General features: G+C 46.5%; 1 protein-coding gene across 2 annotated transcripts in view; it reads right to left on the bottom strand.

Moving 5' to 3' along the window:
• The window catches only part of LOC126162239 (esterase FE4-like), a 253,161-nt gene that overhangs the window by 41,161 nt on the left and 194,705 nt on the right, over positions 1-17,295 (bottom strand). The window contains exons 3-4 of one of the 2 annotated variants that reach the window (XM_049918611.1): positions 9,191-9,322; positions 7,794-7,941 (exon numbers count right to left, since the gene is read on the bottom strand). The exons of the other annotated variant lie outside the window; for it this stretch is intronic. Coding sequence (XP_049774568.1) covers positions 7,794-7,941; positions 9,191-9,322 — 280 coding nt within the window. The remainder of the gene's footprint in view (positions 1-7,793; positions 7,942-9,190; positions 9,323-17,295) is intronic. 2 annotated transcript variants of the gene reach the window in all.

Genomic DNA, 17,295 nt, shown 5'->3' with positions numbered 1-17,295 from the left:
TGTCTTTTATCGACATAAAGTATCACCAGCAGTCTCCAATGAAACGTATTTACAATTGGTTGGCTTTCTAAATCTAAAAATTGTTCTGTACAAACTATGTTGATTTTACTTACGACATTTTGAATTTTGCTCACTTTAGGAAGTGTATCTGTTTGCACTTTTTTGAGGTATTCTCTTGTTGGGCACTGGCATTGTTTTCGTATAAAGTCGCATTGGTTTGCAACACTACACATTTCATGATGTGAAACATGACGCTACGTAGCATCTGTACAGCATTGTTACCTACTTACTGCTAAACGTGTTTCTGTATTTTGTATGAGTAGTTTTGCCTTGAAGAGAACATTTTTAGATCAAGTGAAAATCAGAGCTAGCGGATAAGTTTGCAACACTCCTCACAGAAAAACACAGAGAAAAGTTTAGCGAGGAGTAGACAAAACTAGCAGTATCCTACATTGTCACGTTTCAGATCAAGAAACATGTAGAGATTCTAAGCAATGTGGACTTAGGCAAAAAACAGCAGGGGAAATGGATAGAATACCACAAAAGTGTGCTAGCAGACGACACTTGTTCATGTTAACGAAAATCGTACATAAAACACCGCAAGTAAACTCAACGTGCCTCGCATCGAACTGTTTTTAGATATAAAAACAAGCGACATTGTAAATATGTTTTATTACAGACGACTGATCATATTTTATATAAATGAAACGAAACGTTATTGATGACGTAACCACGCACTTTCCTGTAGTTACGCAAACATAATTGAATCTCAATGTAGACAAGTGTAATGTGCTGCGAATATACAGAAAGATAGATCCTTTATCATTTAGCTACAAAATAGCAGGTCAGCAAGTGGAAGCAGTTAATACCATAAATTATCTGGGAGTACGCATTAGGAGTGATTTAAAATGGAATGATCATATAATGTTGATCGTCGGTAAAGCAGATGCCAGACTGAGATTCATTGGAAGAATCCTAAGGAAATGCAATCCGAAAACAAAGGAAGTAGGTTACAGTACGCTTGTTCGCCCACTGCTTGAATACTGCTCAGCAGTGTGGGATCCGTACCAGATAGGGTTGATAGAAGAGATAGAGAAGATCCAACGGAGAGCAGCGCGCTTCGTTACAGGATCATTTAGTAATCGCGAAAGCGTTACGGAGATGATAGATAAACTCCAGTGGAAGACTCTGCAGGAGAGACGCTCAGTAGCTCGGTACGGGCTTTTATTGAAGTTTCGAGAACATACCTTCACCGAAGAGTCAAGCAGTATATTGCTCCCTCCTACGTATATCTCGCGGAGAGACCATGAGGATAAAATCAGAGAGATTAGAGCCCACACAGAGGCATACCGACAATCCTTCTTTCCACGAACAATACGAGACTGGAATAGAAGGGAGAACCGATAGAGGTACTGAAGGTACCCTCCGCCACACACCGTCAGGTGGCTTGCGGAGTATGGATGTAGATGTAGATGTAGATGTAGATATATGAAGTACGTTCAAAAAAGGTAATCTCATTCTACAACTTCGTGTAGTTAAATGTTTAAAAAGACTGACATACTGTAAACAGCCTTACTATACATCTACCTTTTTATGAAATTTGTTGGGACGAATGAGGCACTATCTGAGGGTAATAGCAGAATTCATAAATATAACACTAGGAACAACAGTTGTATACACAGTGCACAGCATAGCTTTACCATTTCACGGAAAGGAACAAAGTATGCAACCATGAAAAATGTTTGAACACCTGCGTTGTGAATTGAAGGTGGGTATCAAATCTTTTACAACAAATTGAAATCATTTTTGCTTGACAACTCCTTCTACTCAACGGAATAAATTTCTGAATAGATAGTACGTGTGAGTTGTACGAGGGGCGCTCAATAAGTAATGGAACACACTTTTTTCTCTACCAATTTCGGTTGAAAAAATGGGGAATTTGTTGTGTGAAAGCGTGGAATATTAACGCTCCAGCTTCTATAGTTTCATAAGTTCTGCTAGGTGGTGGAACTATTTGTAGCCTTCAAAATGGCGTTTGTAACGGAGGTGCGTCACAAGGAGAGAGCTGTCATTGAGTTTCTTTTTGCAGAAAACCAGAGCATCGTAGCTATTCATTGGCTCTTGTAGAATGACTACGGAGACCTGGCAGTGAACAAAAACACGGTGACTCGTTGTGCGAGGCGTCTGTCATCACCGCAATGAGGTCGCGCAGACTTGTCGATCCCCCAAGTGCCAGCCGGCTGCATACAGATGTGACTCCTGCAGTGTTGAAACGTGTGGATACTCTCATTCGAGGTGATCGACAGATCATAATCAAACACCTCGATGCACAACTGGATGTAGTGCTGACACATTCATCCACCATTTCGGGTACTGAAAGGTGTGTGCCACTGGGTTTTTCGCCGGCTAACAGAAGGCCATAGAGAGCAAAGAAAGACATGCGGGCAGAATTACTTGCGAGTTACGAGGCTAATCGTGACAATTATTTCTCGAACATTGTCACTGACGATGAAACTTGGGTTCTTCAATTCGAACCGGAGAAAAACGGCACTCCATGCAGTGGCGCTACAACAACTCTCCTCCGAAGAGAAAATTCGCACCGTTAGCCGGTAAAGTCATGGCGATGGTCTTCTGTGACACTGGAGCGGGTATTGAGATTGATGTCGTCTCACAAGTCTCAATAACCAATTCTGAAGTGTATCGTGTTGTTCTCAGGAAATTGAAGAAACCACTTCGGCGTGTTCGTCGCCACAAAAATATAAACAAACTTTTTCTTTTCCATGTCAACGTAAGGCCTCACACGAGTCTGCTAACCCGAGACGAGCTGACAGACCGCCATTGGACTGTTCTTCCTCATGTACCCTAACCCCAGATCTCGCACCTTCCGACTTCGAAGTGTTTGGCTCAATGAAGGATCATAGGAAGTTCGCGGGAATGCATTGAGCTGACAAAAGTCGTGGGATAGGGATATGGACATATACAGGTGGCGATAGTGTCGCGTACGTAAGGCTTAAAACGGCAGCACGTTTTCGGAGCTGTCACTTGTACTCAGGTCATTCGTGTGAAAAGGTTTTCCACGTGATTTTGGGGGCACGATGGTGATTAACAGACTTTGAACACAGAATGGTAGCTAGGAGCCTGGGACGTTTCATGTAGGAAATCGTTAGGAATTCAAAATTCCCCGAACCACAGTGTCAAGAGTGTGCCGAGAATACCAAATTTCGGACATTACTCTGGTCACGGATGACACATTGGCAGTCGGCCTTCATTTAACAACTGAGAGCAGCGGCGTTTGCGTAGAGTAGTCAGGGCTAACAGACAAGCAACTCTGCCTGAAATAACCTCAGAAATCAATGTTGGACGTACGACGAACGTGTCCGTTACGACTGTACTGCGAAATATCTTGTTAATGTGCTATGGCAGCAGACGACCGACGCGAGTGCCTTTGCTAACAGCACGACATCGCCTCTTCTGGGCTCGTGACCTATCGGCTGGGCCCTAGGCGACTGGAAAACGGTGGCCTTGTCACATGAATCCAGATTTCAGCTGGTAAGAGCTGATGATACAGTTCGGATGTGGCGCAGACCCCAGAAAGGCATACATTCAAGTTGTCAGCAAGGCACTACGCAAGCTGGTGGTGGCTATAGTATGGTGTGAGGTGTGTTTACACCGTTTCTTCTGGGTACTTTGGTCCAATTGACCGGATTATCGACTGGAAATGGTTATCTTGCTTGGAGATCATGTGAAGTTAGTCATGGATATCATGTTTTCAAACAACGATGTCATGTCACAAATGTTCGCTATTAGTTTGGCGAACATTGTGGGCAATTAAAGCGAATGATCTCGCCACTGAGATCGCCTAATACTTATGCCATCGAACAATTTTATGGAACGTAATCGAGAGTTCGTACACAGCATCGTGCGCCAGCAAAACATTCGCAATTGTGGACGGCTATAGGTCCATGGCTCAACATTTCTTCAGGGAACTTCCAACGACTTGATGAATCCGTGACGCGTCGAGTTGCTGCTTATCTCCGGGTAAAAGGAGGTATAACACTATATTGGGAGGTACCCTATGACTTTTGCCACCTCAGTGTGTGATCCATGGATGATGCAAACATTAAGGTAAACTAAATTACACCGTGGTGTAGAGAAAGGACGAAGAGGACAACAAGATGTGGTCCTCATGCAGAATAAACACCAGACGACTTGCTAAAACAAGGAAGGGAAGAACACATGAGTATCACAGACGGAGCAACAGCACAGAGCAGCTTGAAGCGCAGAACCATGGAGTCTTGCGATGATCAAGCGAATTACCAGTAAAATATTGTATCAAAAATTTAATTTTTTGTTTGACCAATGTGTGATTTGATGCAATAATTTTGAAAGTATGCGAGTTGGTTACGGTTGCAGCTATACCCTCAGATAATAAACAAGACATTGAACGCAGAGACCTTAACTAACTGAGATGCAGAATCCATACACGAATTCCAAACTATAATCAAACTAAGAGACTTCCTATTTATCGATGTGCTGTGGTTTGAGCTTCCGGCACGCCTTCGTAACGAGACAAGGAGTATGTGGGCGAGCTACGGACGTAATTCTGCTGCTGGGCGCTACAATGGCGCTACAGAGGCACCCTGCAACGCGGCGTTATGCCAGCAGTGGGCGAATGGAATGCTACGTGGTGTAGCACAACGCAGCAATGAGGTCATAAATCGTCCTACGTCTGGTCACAGCAACTTTCCCCTCAGTGTTGTGCACCCGACCGACTCTGTGGCCGCGGCAGAATATGTCGAATGTACGCTAGGCTACTCCTGCATAATCTAACAGCATCAACAGCTAGGTGAAGCTGCTGATATATGGGCCATCAGCTAGTTCTGATGGTTCTGAACTTCGAACTAGATATGCCGAGACCAGACCACCTGGCGGGTTCCGTCGCCTGAGACTCCGGCCAGACTCAGAGGGTCGTGCATTCAACGTGTGGCATGCAGGCTTCGTGCCAGCCGTCATGCGTTGCGGGCGATGCAGGCCAGCCTAACCACCTTGCCTCGTTGCAGCGCGACAGCTGATACGATACTTGTTCAGCAAAGAGGAGGCGCCGTCAACTGCTGTTGCGCACCCGAAGCATTCCACCAGGAACGTCACACGCTGCAAGTAGCAAGTAGCAAGTAGTCCTGAGCTGTTGACGTCGACTTACTGTGCAGGAGGCAACAAATAGTGAAGAATACAACTGCTGCATAAGCGTTCTTGACTAGGCAGTTGCCCTGATACTAGAGAATTCGCAGCCCCTAAAGACATTTTATGCAGCCCGCTATATTATATCTGGCCTTCAAAAACGAAGCGCGAGATGTTCATATGCTCTATATCGTTATGTGCAAACTATTACTCCCACAGAAAAAAATGAACAGTAACTTTCTGTGGGTGATTTAATGTAGTTAAATTTTATACTGGGAGCCACAGTTTTCGAGTCACTCAAGGAAAATGAATGAAAGTAATCTTCAAATTCACCTCCAGTCTCATACCCATCCCTCAACAGCAGGGATTTAGAGTATGTTGGTCGTGGTACTTTCTCCTACAACTGCACAAAAAAAACCTTTTTTGGTCTCTGTTGATTGAGCTATTATGCCAACAGCATAAACAGCTATCCCATTAATATTTTTAATTTAAACGTGTCCGTGAGGATAATGGAAGAAAAACGACATTTGTAAAATTAACGCCAAAAAAGTGCGATCCTAATTTAACCCTTATAAGCACAGTTGTTTCGTACTCTGAATGCCTTACAGTGATGTATTTTTTTTATTTCGTGCTGTTAAAATTCATGGAACTGTTACCCAAAATTTATACAACCGTCAGTGATACAAGTTGAGTGTGGGACTGTGGGGCCCGTTTGACGATCACTTTTGACCGTTTTCTTGAATAACTGGAGTACAAAATTTAGCTACATTAAATTTCCTAGGAAAAGGTCCCGTCCATTTTCTCTGTAGTACTAGTAATCTGAGTGAAGGGAATTAGAGAATATGAAAAACTTGAACGTGCTCGATTATGCCGGAGCCGTAATTTTCCCAGTTGTGAAGACCTAAAAAAGATCGAACGTGGGAAATAATTTGTGCAGTTGCAAATTTTTCTACAGTGAAAGGAAGAAGTCCCACGAACAACATACTAGAAATCCTGACCGACGGGGGTTGAGTGTGGGACTGTGGGGCCCGTTTGACGATCACTTTTGACCGTTTGCTTGAATAACTAGGGTACAAAATTTAGCTTCATTAAATTTCCTAGGAAAAGGTCCCGTCCATTTTCTCTGTAGTACTAGTACTCTGAGTGTAGGGAATTAGAGAATATGAAAAACTTGAACGTAGTTTTAAAAAGCCAGATATAACATTTCGGACTCCAGAAAAAGATATCGATAGTGGCATCTCAATCACCCTGTACACGTGTGTTACAAACATTTCCCAGAGATGTGCCACTAGTGAGAAATTATCTTTCCAATTTACATCTTGGTATTATAATGCGAGCTACAAATTATTGGCTGAGAAAGCAAATTCGGATAATGTAGAAGATACAATGGGATGACTTGCTTTTGTTGAAGTAGCTAAATCAAACAAATAATGTCATAAATATCTGCAAACAAAATAGGAAAATGCTAAAGAGGCATGCATTCATACGGTATAGCAGAGAAATTAGAACCAATGTGATCCTTAAAACTAACCATATACTGCATTTTGTGTGTGTAGGCAGAAGAGGAGGAATGGCAACACCGGACTACTGATTGGTAAGAGATAATTTGCCGGTATGTCCAACAGAAGGCAGTGTTAAAGATATTCATGCCCATTCTTGGTAAAGTTCTCAGCATCTTTAGTAGCTGTACTTGCATTACTAGCTGCTCCTTTGCTTCGCGAGGCCTCTCTGTGTAGGCGCTTGTTCTGTACTACACTAAATCATTTCAAACATCTGAATCCTGGAGATACATTCTTTGTCTGGAACTGTCTTCGCATGTTCCGTTTGTATTGGTAATGTATTCAGTACACTCGACATTAAGGATTTTGCATTGTGGGAAGCTGGTTGAAATGGTTCATATGGCTCTGAGCGCTATGGGACTCAACTTCTGAGGTCATCAGTCCCCTAGAACTTAGAACTACTCAAACCTAACTAACCTAAGGACATCACACACATCCATGCCCAAGGCAGGATTCGAACCTGCGACTGTAGCACCTAGAACCGCTCGGCCACTGCGGCCGGCTTGTGGGAAGCGTTGAGCCTAATGTGTTCATTCGATGGTCAGGTCCACATTAATGATTGTCGTATATCCTGGCTGCGTCAGTCACTGCGTGGGTAATCCAGCGTATTGAAACACAGACTTGAGATCAAAAACACTCCAGTCCAAGCAACACCACACTAACGTGTACTAGTTACCTCTACTATAGCGGCTCGTTTTAAGAGAGAACTTGATGACATTTTTGTGATACGTAAGTTGTATATTAACTGTTATGATAAAGGTACAGTGCCTCCAAATTATCATTGCCTTCCTAAACTGGCTACTAGTTTCATCTTAGCCTTAACAGGTTAACATGCTTTATAAATTCGTTCTCCATCTGGGGCTAGTACATATCGGCCTAAGGCTTTTTTACAGTCTGCCATACAAGTCCAGCCTGACAGAGCAGCCTTCAATCTTTTCTCTGTGGAAATTGTTTTATTCTGCAAATAGATTCATTTAACAACAATTTCTATGCAACAATGGCCTAGTTTTGTAATATTTTAGCTCTTCATGTTACTCAATTAGTAATGTTCCTTACCCAGAAGTCCCAGTCGATAATTGATGGTGACGATTATGACATCCTGGTCCACATAATAATGTGGTCTCGCAGTACTAGATCTTTTTGTGAAACATCCTCCATGGATATAAAATATTACATTTTTCAGTGTTCCATTCCGCGTTGGCGTCTGCAATAACATACAGAACAGTTGCAATGTAATCTTCAGATTTAGAATCAGAAGCATGAGTCATTTTTTTAGTTTATTTCTGCTCAGGCTATCTGATCAAAAGTTCCGGACACCTCTATGTAATGCAGAATTAACCACTAGTTGTCTTGAGAGGCTGACCAGCCAGTACAAATTTAGTCGGGCCATGTTACAATTGTAGGAGGACCATATTGCGTTGTTGGTAGCGAAGCAGTAACATCAGAACGGATAGGTCACGAAGGAACTTCGAACGTTGATGTGTCGTTGAATGTCACATGAGTAACAAATGTGATGGGGACATTTCAACTCTGCTAAAGCTGCCCCAGGCGACTGTTGATGGTGTGATTGTGGAGTGAAAATATGAACGAACAACCGCTGCTAAAGCAGGACCGGACGCACCTCACGTACTGACAGTTAGGGACCGTCGTGCACTGAGGAGGGTGGACAAAAAAAAAAAAAAACCGCATGAAAGAACCTCTCGTGAGTTTTACAGTGGTATCTCAAGTACAGCTAGCGCTATGACTGTGCGCAGTGAGATTGGAGAAGGATGTGCAATGGTTCGAGTAGCTACCCATGAGCCACATGTTTCTGTAGTTAGTGTTAACCTACGCTTGGGGTACTGGATTTGGTGAATGCGTGGAAGAGATATCTGTCACGTGTAGTGGCAACAGTGAAGAACGGTGCAGGCGGTGTCTCGGTATGGGGATGTTTTTCGTGGTTATAGCGTGGTACTCTTATTTCGCTCAAGGAAACGCTAACTACCCAAATATGAACACATACTATAGCAACCTGGTCTCCGTACAGTAGAGGAAATGTTCGAAGATGGCGACAGCCTGTAGCAGCATGACATGGACCCTTTCGTGAAGCATCATCTGTGAGGCAACGGTTAGGGGGCGGTAACCTTCTTGTAATGCAACGGCGCAGAGCCCCGACCTCAAACCAATGGAACACCTTTTGGATGAGTTAAATCGCAGCTTCGAACGTCACTGCCTTCTCTGGTTTTGCTCCTTGAGTTATAAAGGACTCTCATTGCTCCAAAGACATTCAAGCACCTCAATGAAAATATTTCCAGCAGAGTTCAGTTCGTCATAAAGCCTAAGCGTGGACACAACCTATATTAATGCCTACTAATACGTGTACGGATACTATTGATCAGATATACTCTAAAACATTAAATGCAGGTTGAATGAAATTTTAATTTACATTGTGTTTGTTACTGTGTAATACGTACCCCTGGACCGAACACGTCAAGGAACAAGCAGTCCTCGCCGCCAGCCGCTTCCGAGCCGCTGTACTGAGGACACCTCTCTCCCGCGGCCAGGGCGTCTTTCACGCCAGTCCACGCCGACTTTTTCACCGGTGGCTGCAGAAAAAACAGCTTCTATTCATGTGAAGTCTTAATATGCTCACAGCTGACCGAGATTAGTCTGCACGAGGGCTTCAGCGTGATTTACATGAATTGTAAGAAAGAAACAACAGTGAAATAGCAAACAAACTGTCAAGGTAAAAGTTGTTGAAGGAAGTTATTCAAAGGTGTGGATCTTTTTAGATGTGATACTTTTGAGAGGAACAACTGTAAAGTTTGGAAGGTAGGAGACGAGGTACTGGCAGAAGTAAAGCTGTGAGTACCGGGCGTGAGTCGTGCTTCGGTAGCTCAGTTGGTAGAGCACTTGCCCGCGAAAGGCAAAGGTCCCGAGTTCGAGTCTCGGTCGGGCACACAGTTTTAATCTGCCAGGAAGTTTCAACTATACTGAATTCGTAACTCAACAAAAACTGCAACCACAGAAAGCCATCATTCTAATTGCTACTGCTGGCCATATGTGGACATCTTCAGATATATGTAATACTTTCTTTAAAATACCGACATATCTTCCACTGTTTAATCTGCAACGTTACTCGTCACAAAAATTCAAACACTTTGCAAAGGGTTTCATCTTTCTACGAAGTAAGTGAACTTATGAATGTGAAAAGTTGAATTCTGGTAGAAGATAACCAAGTGACCGTTTCCGACATATTTTACTTCATTAATAAAAACCTAATATTGTATTTCCTTAGTACTTACATTAGATTTCCTTTCCGTTATGTAGATCTGAAGGTTATCAATTACGGCAAAACATTTAACTGTAATTAGTATGTTATGTCGCATTACGTTGAACATAATTGTGTTTCTTTTTCGAAAATTATGTTTACTGCACTTACCGCCTACACCCCCTCCCCCCCCCCCCTCCTCCTGCCACGCTCCTCCGAAATTTGGTTTCGAATCGCCCTGGGGTAAGAAGCCCTTAGGGTAGTAGTTTCGAATTTTAATAGCTACAGAATTTTGAACGGTGGAATTTGGTGTAGCTGAGTCGGATATGTAGAGAGAAAACTTACATATATTTATCAGTGGGATCCAAACTGCATAGCTATATATCCACACTCGCAGAATGTCGGTGATAAAATCGGTACAGGAATCCAGGTTAACAAGTTGTTCTCTGTTGTGTCGGCTACTGTGGGAGTCAGCAAGGTCACAAACAAGGAAGGAACTTAGTTGCCATGTCCATTGGCAGGAATCCAAAATGACCTGTACATAACATTTGAATCTTAACCTCATTTCTAAAAATAAAAGTAACTTCTCTTTATGCAGTGGCTTCCTGTGCCTCCTACATGTACGTACTTTAGCCACTATTGCTACTCACAGGACGCAGGCCAAGTGTCGTCTCGTTTCTGAAACACTTCCATCCTTATTCGTAAAAGGAACATTAATTTCAGTTCATCAGAATTGTCGTACCGTATTAACATTTACACATGGTACATTTTTCCTGTACCTTATGCTGGTTGATTCGTTGGTTTAAAGGGGAGTGGGGGGGGGGCGGGGTGAAGGGACCAAACTGCGAGGTCGTCATTCCCTTCATCAAGGGAAAGAGGAAAAGAAGGAGACGTACAGCACAATAACAGGAGAATGGAAGAACCAGAAGAACGACAGGAGGACAACCAACACTACAACGAACAAAACAGGAAAAGAGAACCACAGAGAGAAGCAAGAAACAGGTGGAAAGAATAAAAACAAGAGAGCAGATGACCGTGGCTGGCCGACCACGAAAATAAGAAGGAAACGCCAGCCACTCTGCGGCACATTAAAACATCCAGCCTAAAAGCATTAGAGCGGAGAACACACAGAGACAAAGGACATGCGCTAAAACTTATATACACTCCTGGAAATTGAAATAAGAACACCGTGAATTCATTGTCCCAGGAAGGGGAAACTTTATTGACACATTCCTGGGGTCAGATACATCACATGATCACACTGACAGAACCACAGGCACATAGACACAGGCAACAGAGCATGCACAATGTCGGCACTAGTACAGTGTATATCCACCTTTCGCAGCAATGCAGGCTGCTATTCTCCCATGGAGACGATCGTAGAGATGCTGGATGTAGTCCTGTGGAACGGCTTGCCATGCCATTTCCACCTGGCGCCTCAGTTGGACCAGCGTTCGTGCTGGACGTGCAGACCGCGTGAGACGACGCTTCATCCAGTCCCAAACATGCTCAATGGGGGACAGATCCGAAGATCTTGCTGGCCAGGGTAGTTGACTTACACCTTCTAGAGCACGTTGGGTGGCACGGGATACATGCGGACGTGCATTGTCCTGTTGGAACAGCAAGTTCCCTTGCCGGTCTAGGAATGGTAGAACGATGGGTTCGATGACGGTTTGGATGTACCGTGCACTATTCAGTGTCCCCTCGACGATCACCAGTGGTGTACGGCCAGTGTAGGAGATCGCTCCCCACACCATGATGCCAGGTGTTGGCCCTGTGTGCCTCGGTCGTATGCAGTCCTGATTGTGGCGCTCACCTGCACGGCGCCGAACACGCATACGACCATCATTGGCACCAAGGCAGAAGCGACTCTCATCGCTGAAGACGACACGTCTCCATTCGTCCCTCCATTCACGCCTGTCGCGACACCACTGGAGGCGGGCTGCACGATGTTGGGGCGTGAGCGGAAGACGGCCTAACGGTGTGCGGGACCGTAGCCCAGCTTCATGGAGACGGTTGCGAATGGTCTTCGCCGATACCCCAGGAGCAACAGTGTCCCTAATTTGCTGGGAAGTGGCGGTGCGGTCCCCTACGGCACTGCGTAGGATCCTACGGTCTTGGCGTGCATCCGTGCGTCGCTGCGGTCCGGTCCCAGGTCGACGGGCACGTGCACCTTCCGCCGACCACTGGCGACAACATCGATGTACTGTGGAGACCTCACGCCCCACGTGTTGAGCAATTCGGCGGTACGTCCACCCGGCCTCCCGCATGCCCACTATACGCCCTCGCTCAAAGTCCGTCAAATGCACATACGGTTCACGTCCACGCTGTCGCGGCATGCTACCAGTGTTAAAGACTGCGATGGAGCTCCGTATGCCACGGCAAACTGGCTGACACTGACGGCGGCGGTGCACAAATGCTGCGCAGCTAGCGCCATCCGACGGCCAACACCGCGGTTCCTGGTGTGTCCTGGTGTGATCATTGCTTGTACAGCCCTCTCGCAGTGTCCGGAGCAAGTATGGTGGGTCTGACACACCGGTTTCAATGTGTTCTTTTTTCCATTTCCAGGAGTGTAGAATGATAAAACCCACCGTCACGTATAAAACGTAAAACTAAATTAGCCGATGAGGTGACGTCAATTAAATTTAATGGCAACCGGTAACTAATAAGTCCGTCGCAGGGCAGCCAAAGGAGGACAGCTCACCAAGATATGGGCCGGTGTCAGCGGGGCGCCGCACTGACACTGAGGTGGATTATCACGACGCAGGAGGCAGCCAAGCGTCACCCCAGCGTGGCCAATGCGGAGCCGGCAGAGAACCACAGGGTCCTTGCGAGAGGCCCGCGTGGAGGTATTCCACACATTACTAGTCTCCTTAATGGCACGCAGTTTGTTGTGCGCTCTGAGGTTATGCCATTCCGTCTTCCAAAGCCGCAAAACCTTGCGGCGTAGTACTGAACGCAGGTCAGTTGCATGGAAGCCGATCTTCATAAGCATTTTCCGCGTAGCCTGTTTGGCCGTCCCGTCAGCAAGTTCGTTACCAGGGATTCTGACGTGGCCTGGGGTCGTGACAAACACCACTAAATGACTGGACCGTTCCAGGCCGTAGATGGACTCCTGGATGCTCGCTACCAAAGGATGACGAGGGTAGCACTGGTCGATAGCTTGTAGGTTGCTCAAGAAGGCAGTACACAGAAGAAACGACTCCCCAGTGCATGAACGGATTTGATCAAGAGCACGAGATATAGCCACCAGCTCGGCAGTGAAAATACTATAGCCTTTGGGCAAGGAATGCTGTTCAATATGTCCTCCATGGACATACGCGAAGCCGACGTGATCATCAGCCATCGAGCCGTCGGTGTACGCCACCTCGTGGCCTCGGTACATTTCAAGAATCGAGAGGAAGTGTCAGAGCGGAGGGGTTAACTGCATCCTTAGGGCCATGTGAAAGGTCCAGGCGAAGCCGCGCCTAGGTGTACATCAATGGAGGTGTACATGAAAGGACCTCAAGTTCAGGTGGTAAAGGCAAGGACTCTAGTTTGGAAAGAAGATATTGGACACGAAATGCAATTGGAAGCCCTGGCCTGGGTCACCGAAACGAGAGATGAACCACCGTGGGTAGGAAAATGAGACGGTGACTCGGATGTGCAGGAGAACTACGAACGTGTCCAACGTAACTGACCAGAAGTTGTGCATGCTTAACCTGCAATGGAGGGACTCTGGCCTCTATCAGGACGCTGGTCACCAGACTCGTCCTAAAAGCTCCTGTCGCTAGGCGAACACCACAGTGGTGCACTGGGTCGAGTAAACGCAATGCTGAGGGCGCCGCCGAACCATAAACCAGACTCCCACAGTCAAGGCGGGATTGAACAAGGGCTGTGTAGAGCTGCAGCAGTGTAGAGCGATCTGCACCCCACTTGGTGTTGCTCAGGCAGCGGAGGGCGTTGAGGTGCTGCTAGCACATCTGATTAAGCTGACGAAGGTGAGGAAGCCAAGTCAATCGGGCATCGAAAACGAGTCCTAAGAATCGATATGTCCCCACTACAGTGAGTGGATGGTTATTAAGCTAAAATTCTGGTTCCGGATGAACGGTACGACGTCGAAAGAAGTGCATAACACACGACTTTGGGGCCGAAAACTGGAAACCGTGAGCTAGAGCTTATGACTGCGCCTTGTGGATGGCTCCCTGTAGGTGCCGCTCAGCAACACCAGTACTGGTGGAGCAGCACGAAATGCACAAGTCGTCTGCATGTGGAGAAGGACAAACGGACGGCCCTACAGCTTCTTCAAGACCATTAATGGCCACTAAAAATATACACTCAATATAGAGCCCTGTGGGACCCCATTCTCCTGGATATGGGGGGAACTATGGGACGCACCAACTTGGACTCGGAAAGTATGAAGCAACAGGAAGTTTTGGGTAAAAATTGGGAGTGGGCCTCGGAGACTCTACTCGTATAATGTCGCAAGGATGTAATGTCGCCAGGTCGTCTCATAAGCTTTTCGTAAATAAAAAAAAGGTAACCAGGTGTCGGCGCCTGGAAAAGGCTCTTCGGATGGTAGACTCGTGGGACACAAGATTATCAGTGGTAGAGCGACCCTAGCGGAAGCCGCGCTGACATGGAACCAGTAGGCCACGTGACTCCAGGAACCAACCCAACTGCCGGCACACCATATTTCCAGCAAGAACGATGGAGAGGCTAATGGGCCGACAGCTGTCCACATCAAACGGATTTTTACCGGGTTTGAGCATAGGAATAATGGTACTCTCCCGTCATTACGATGGAAAGACGCCATCGCACCAGATACAGTTGAAGATTACGAGGAAATGTCGCTTGTAGTCAGATGAGAGATGTTTAATCATCTGACTGTGGATCCTCTCTGGCCCAGGAGCAGTGCCAGGGCAATGTGCAAGGGCACTGAGGAGCTCCCACTCTGTAAATGGGGCGTTATAGGATTCACTGTGGCGTGTAGTGAACGAGAGGACTTTCCTTCCAGTCGCCGTTCGAGAGTGCGAAAGGCTAAGGGGTAATTCTTCGATGCAGAGGCTCGAGCATAGTGCTCAACAAAACGCCCGGCAATCGCGACTGCTTAGGTAGATAAAACGCCATTTATGTTAACACCGGAAACACTTGTGGTACCCGAAAACACGTTTGATCATTGCCCAGACTTGGGAGGTGACGTATGGCACCCAAAGGTCGAGACGTATCTCTCCAAACACTCCTGCTTCCGTTGTTTGATAAGTTGGCGAACGTGTGCACGGAGCCGTTTAAAGGCTATGAGGTGCTCCAGGGAAGGATGCCGCATATGCCACTGCAGAGCTCGCCGACGATCCTTAATTGCTTCAGCGACTTCCGGCGACCACCAAGGTACTGGCTTTCGCTGGGGTCACACTGTATTGTTTTAGTCACCTACTCAACCATCACATCGATGTTCCCGTGTGGGGGAGATTCAGCGGCGATAGCAGAGGTGAAAGTTTCCCAGTCTGCCTTGTTTAAGGCCCACATGGTCAGGTGTCTGTGTGCAGTGACAGGAAGATGGGGAAGTGGTCACTACCACACAGGTCGTCATGGGCTCTCTAGTGGATAGATGGGAGAAATCCTGGGGTGCAAATCGATAAATCAATGGCCGAGTAACTACCATGAGCCATACTGAAATGTGTGGCGGCCCCAGTATTTAAGAGGCAGAGGTAGAACTGACAGTAAGGTTTCAACATCTCTGCCTTGGCCAGTAACCACAGAGCCCCATCACAAGGGGGTTATGGGCGTTAAAATCTCCCAAAAGTAGGAAAGGTGCAGCTAATACATTCAGGGGTACTCCACAATCTGGAGGAAGATATACTGGGGTTGGTGGAGCTGGGCTAGAAAACTTGTAGCGGCAGCGTAAGATGATGTTGTATGTACAAGATGTAGGCATTCAAATTTCCTCTTAGCCTCGTGTAGGTCAGTTAGTCCAGGGGCTTGTACTCTTATGATTTTCCTTTCTTTCTGAAGAATCGTGCAGTCAGGCAAGCAAGATGAATGGTGCTCTCCGCAGTTGACTCAGACTGGAGGCAGGGCACATGGAATATTGGGGTGTGATGGGCGTCTGCAAGCTCGACATGTGACGCTGGAAGTACAGCGGGAAATCACAGGGCCAAACTTCCAGCATTTATAGCACCCCGTAGTGGGAGGGATATGGGGCTTTGCATCACAGCAGTAGACCATCACCTTGACCTTCTTGGGTAATTTATCACCCTCGAAGGCTAATATGCAGGCACCAGTGGCAACACGATTATCCATCGGACCCCAGTGGACACGCCGAACGAAATGTACACCTTGCCACACTAAATTGGCGTGCAGCTCATCATCCGACTGAAAAAGAAGGTCCTTGTCAAATATGATACCCTGGACCATATTTAAGCTTTTGTGAGGTATGATGGTTACAGACACAGCGTGTCACAAGCGAGTAACGCCCATAACGGGGCAGAGGATGCTGTTTTGATCGAGACTGACCCAGATCTCATTTTGGACAAGCCCCCATCTCCCCAGACTTGTCCTTTAAATGCTCAACAAAAAACTGGGTGTTCAACGTCATGAAAGATTCCCCATCAGCTCTCGAACATACAAGGTACTGCGGCGAATAAGACCTTCTGCCAACCTTAGCCTGACGTTCCTCTCATGGTGTGGCCAGGGAGGGGAACGATTTGGGGTCACACTCCCGTGTGCTGAATTGAGCCTGTGATTGCATAGATACTGCTGGTGTTTGACCACCAGTAAGAGATGATGTACTATGTTTCATCCCATGCCATCCACCCTGATGCCACCCATTCTGATCAGGGGCCCTCCCCATGTGCGCCACCCAGCCGCAGCAAAGGCCACCTGGCGGGATGGCTATTGCCAGGAGTCCTGATTGCCCCAGGGTGACGAGCATCTACTTTTCAGCATCCAAGGGGAGTTAACGGTGCAGCCATCAGCAGAGTGATCCCTGTGTGGTAAGGGGGCTACAACCAACAGGGTACGTGGTGGCCCCACCTTAACGGACTGGCTACTGTGCTGGATATCAGATGCAACCAAGCAAACAAGTCCATTATCATCGTCGGTATTGAAAACGATACTGCACAGTCGATGGAAAAATATGCACTCAGAAAGGTGACCTCGCCCAACAGTTGGAGAATGAGCATAAGTGCTGATCCACGTCGACGAGGGATGTGATAGGTGTCTCTTTGGGAAAACTTTGAAAAATGGAGGTCAAACACTACAGCGTAAAGGCCGAAACATGTGAGACTCCTTTACGTCGCCTCTTATGACAGGCAGGAATACCTCAGGCCT

The sequence above is a fragment of the Schistocerca cancellata genome, chromosome 2 (assembly GCF_023864275.1).
Source record: "Schistocerca cancellata isolate TAMUIC-IGC-003103 chromosome 2, iqSchCanc2.1, whole genome shotgun sequence".
Classification (NCBI taxonomy): domain Eukaryota; kingdom Metazoa; phylum Arthropoda; class Insecta; order Orthoptera; family Acrididae; genus Schistocerca; species Schistocerca cancellata.
Note: the sequence above shows the minus strand (reverse complement) of the source record. Positions and strands in the feature narration are given on the sequence as shown.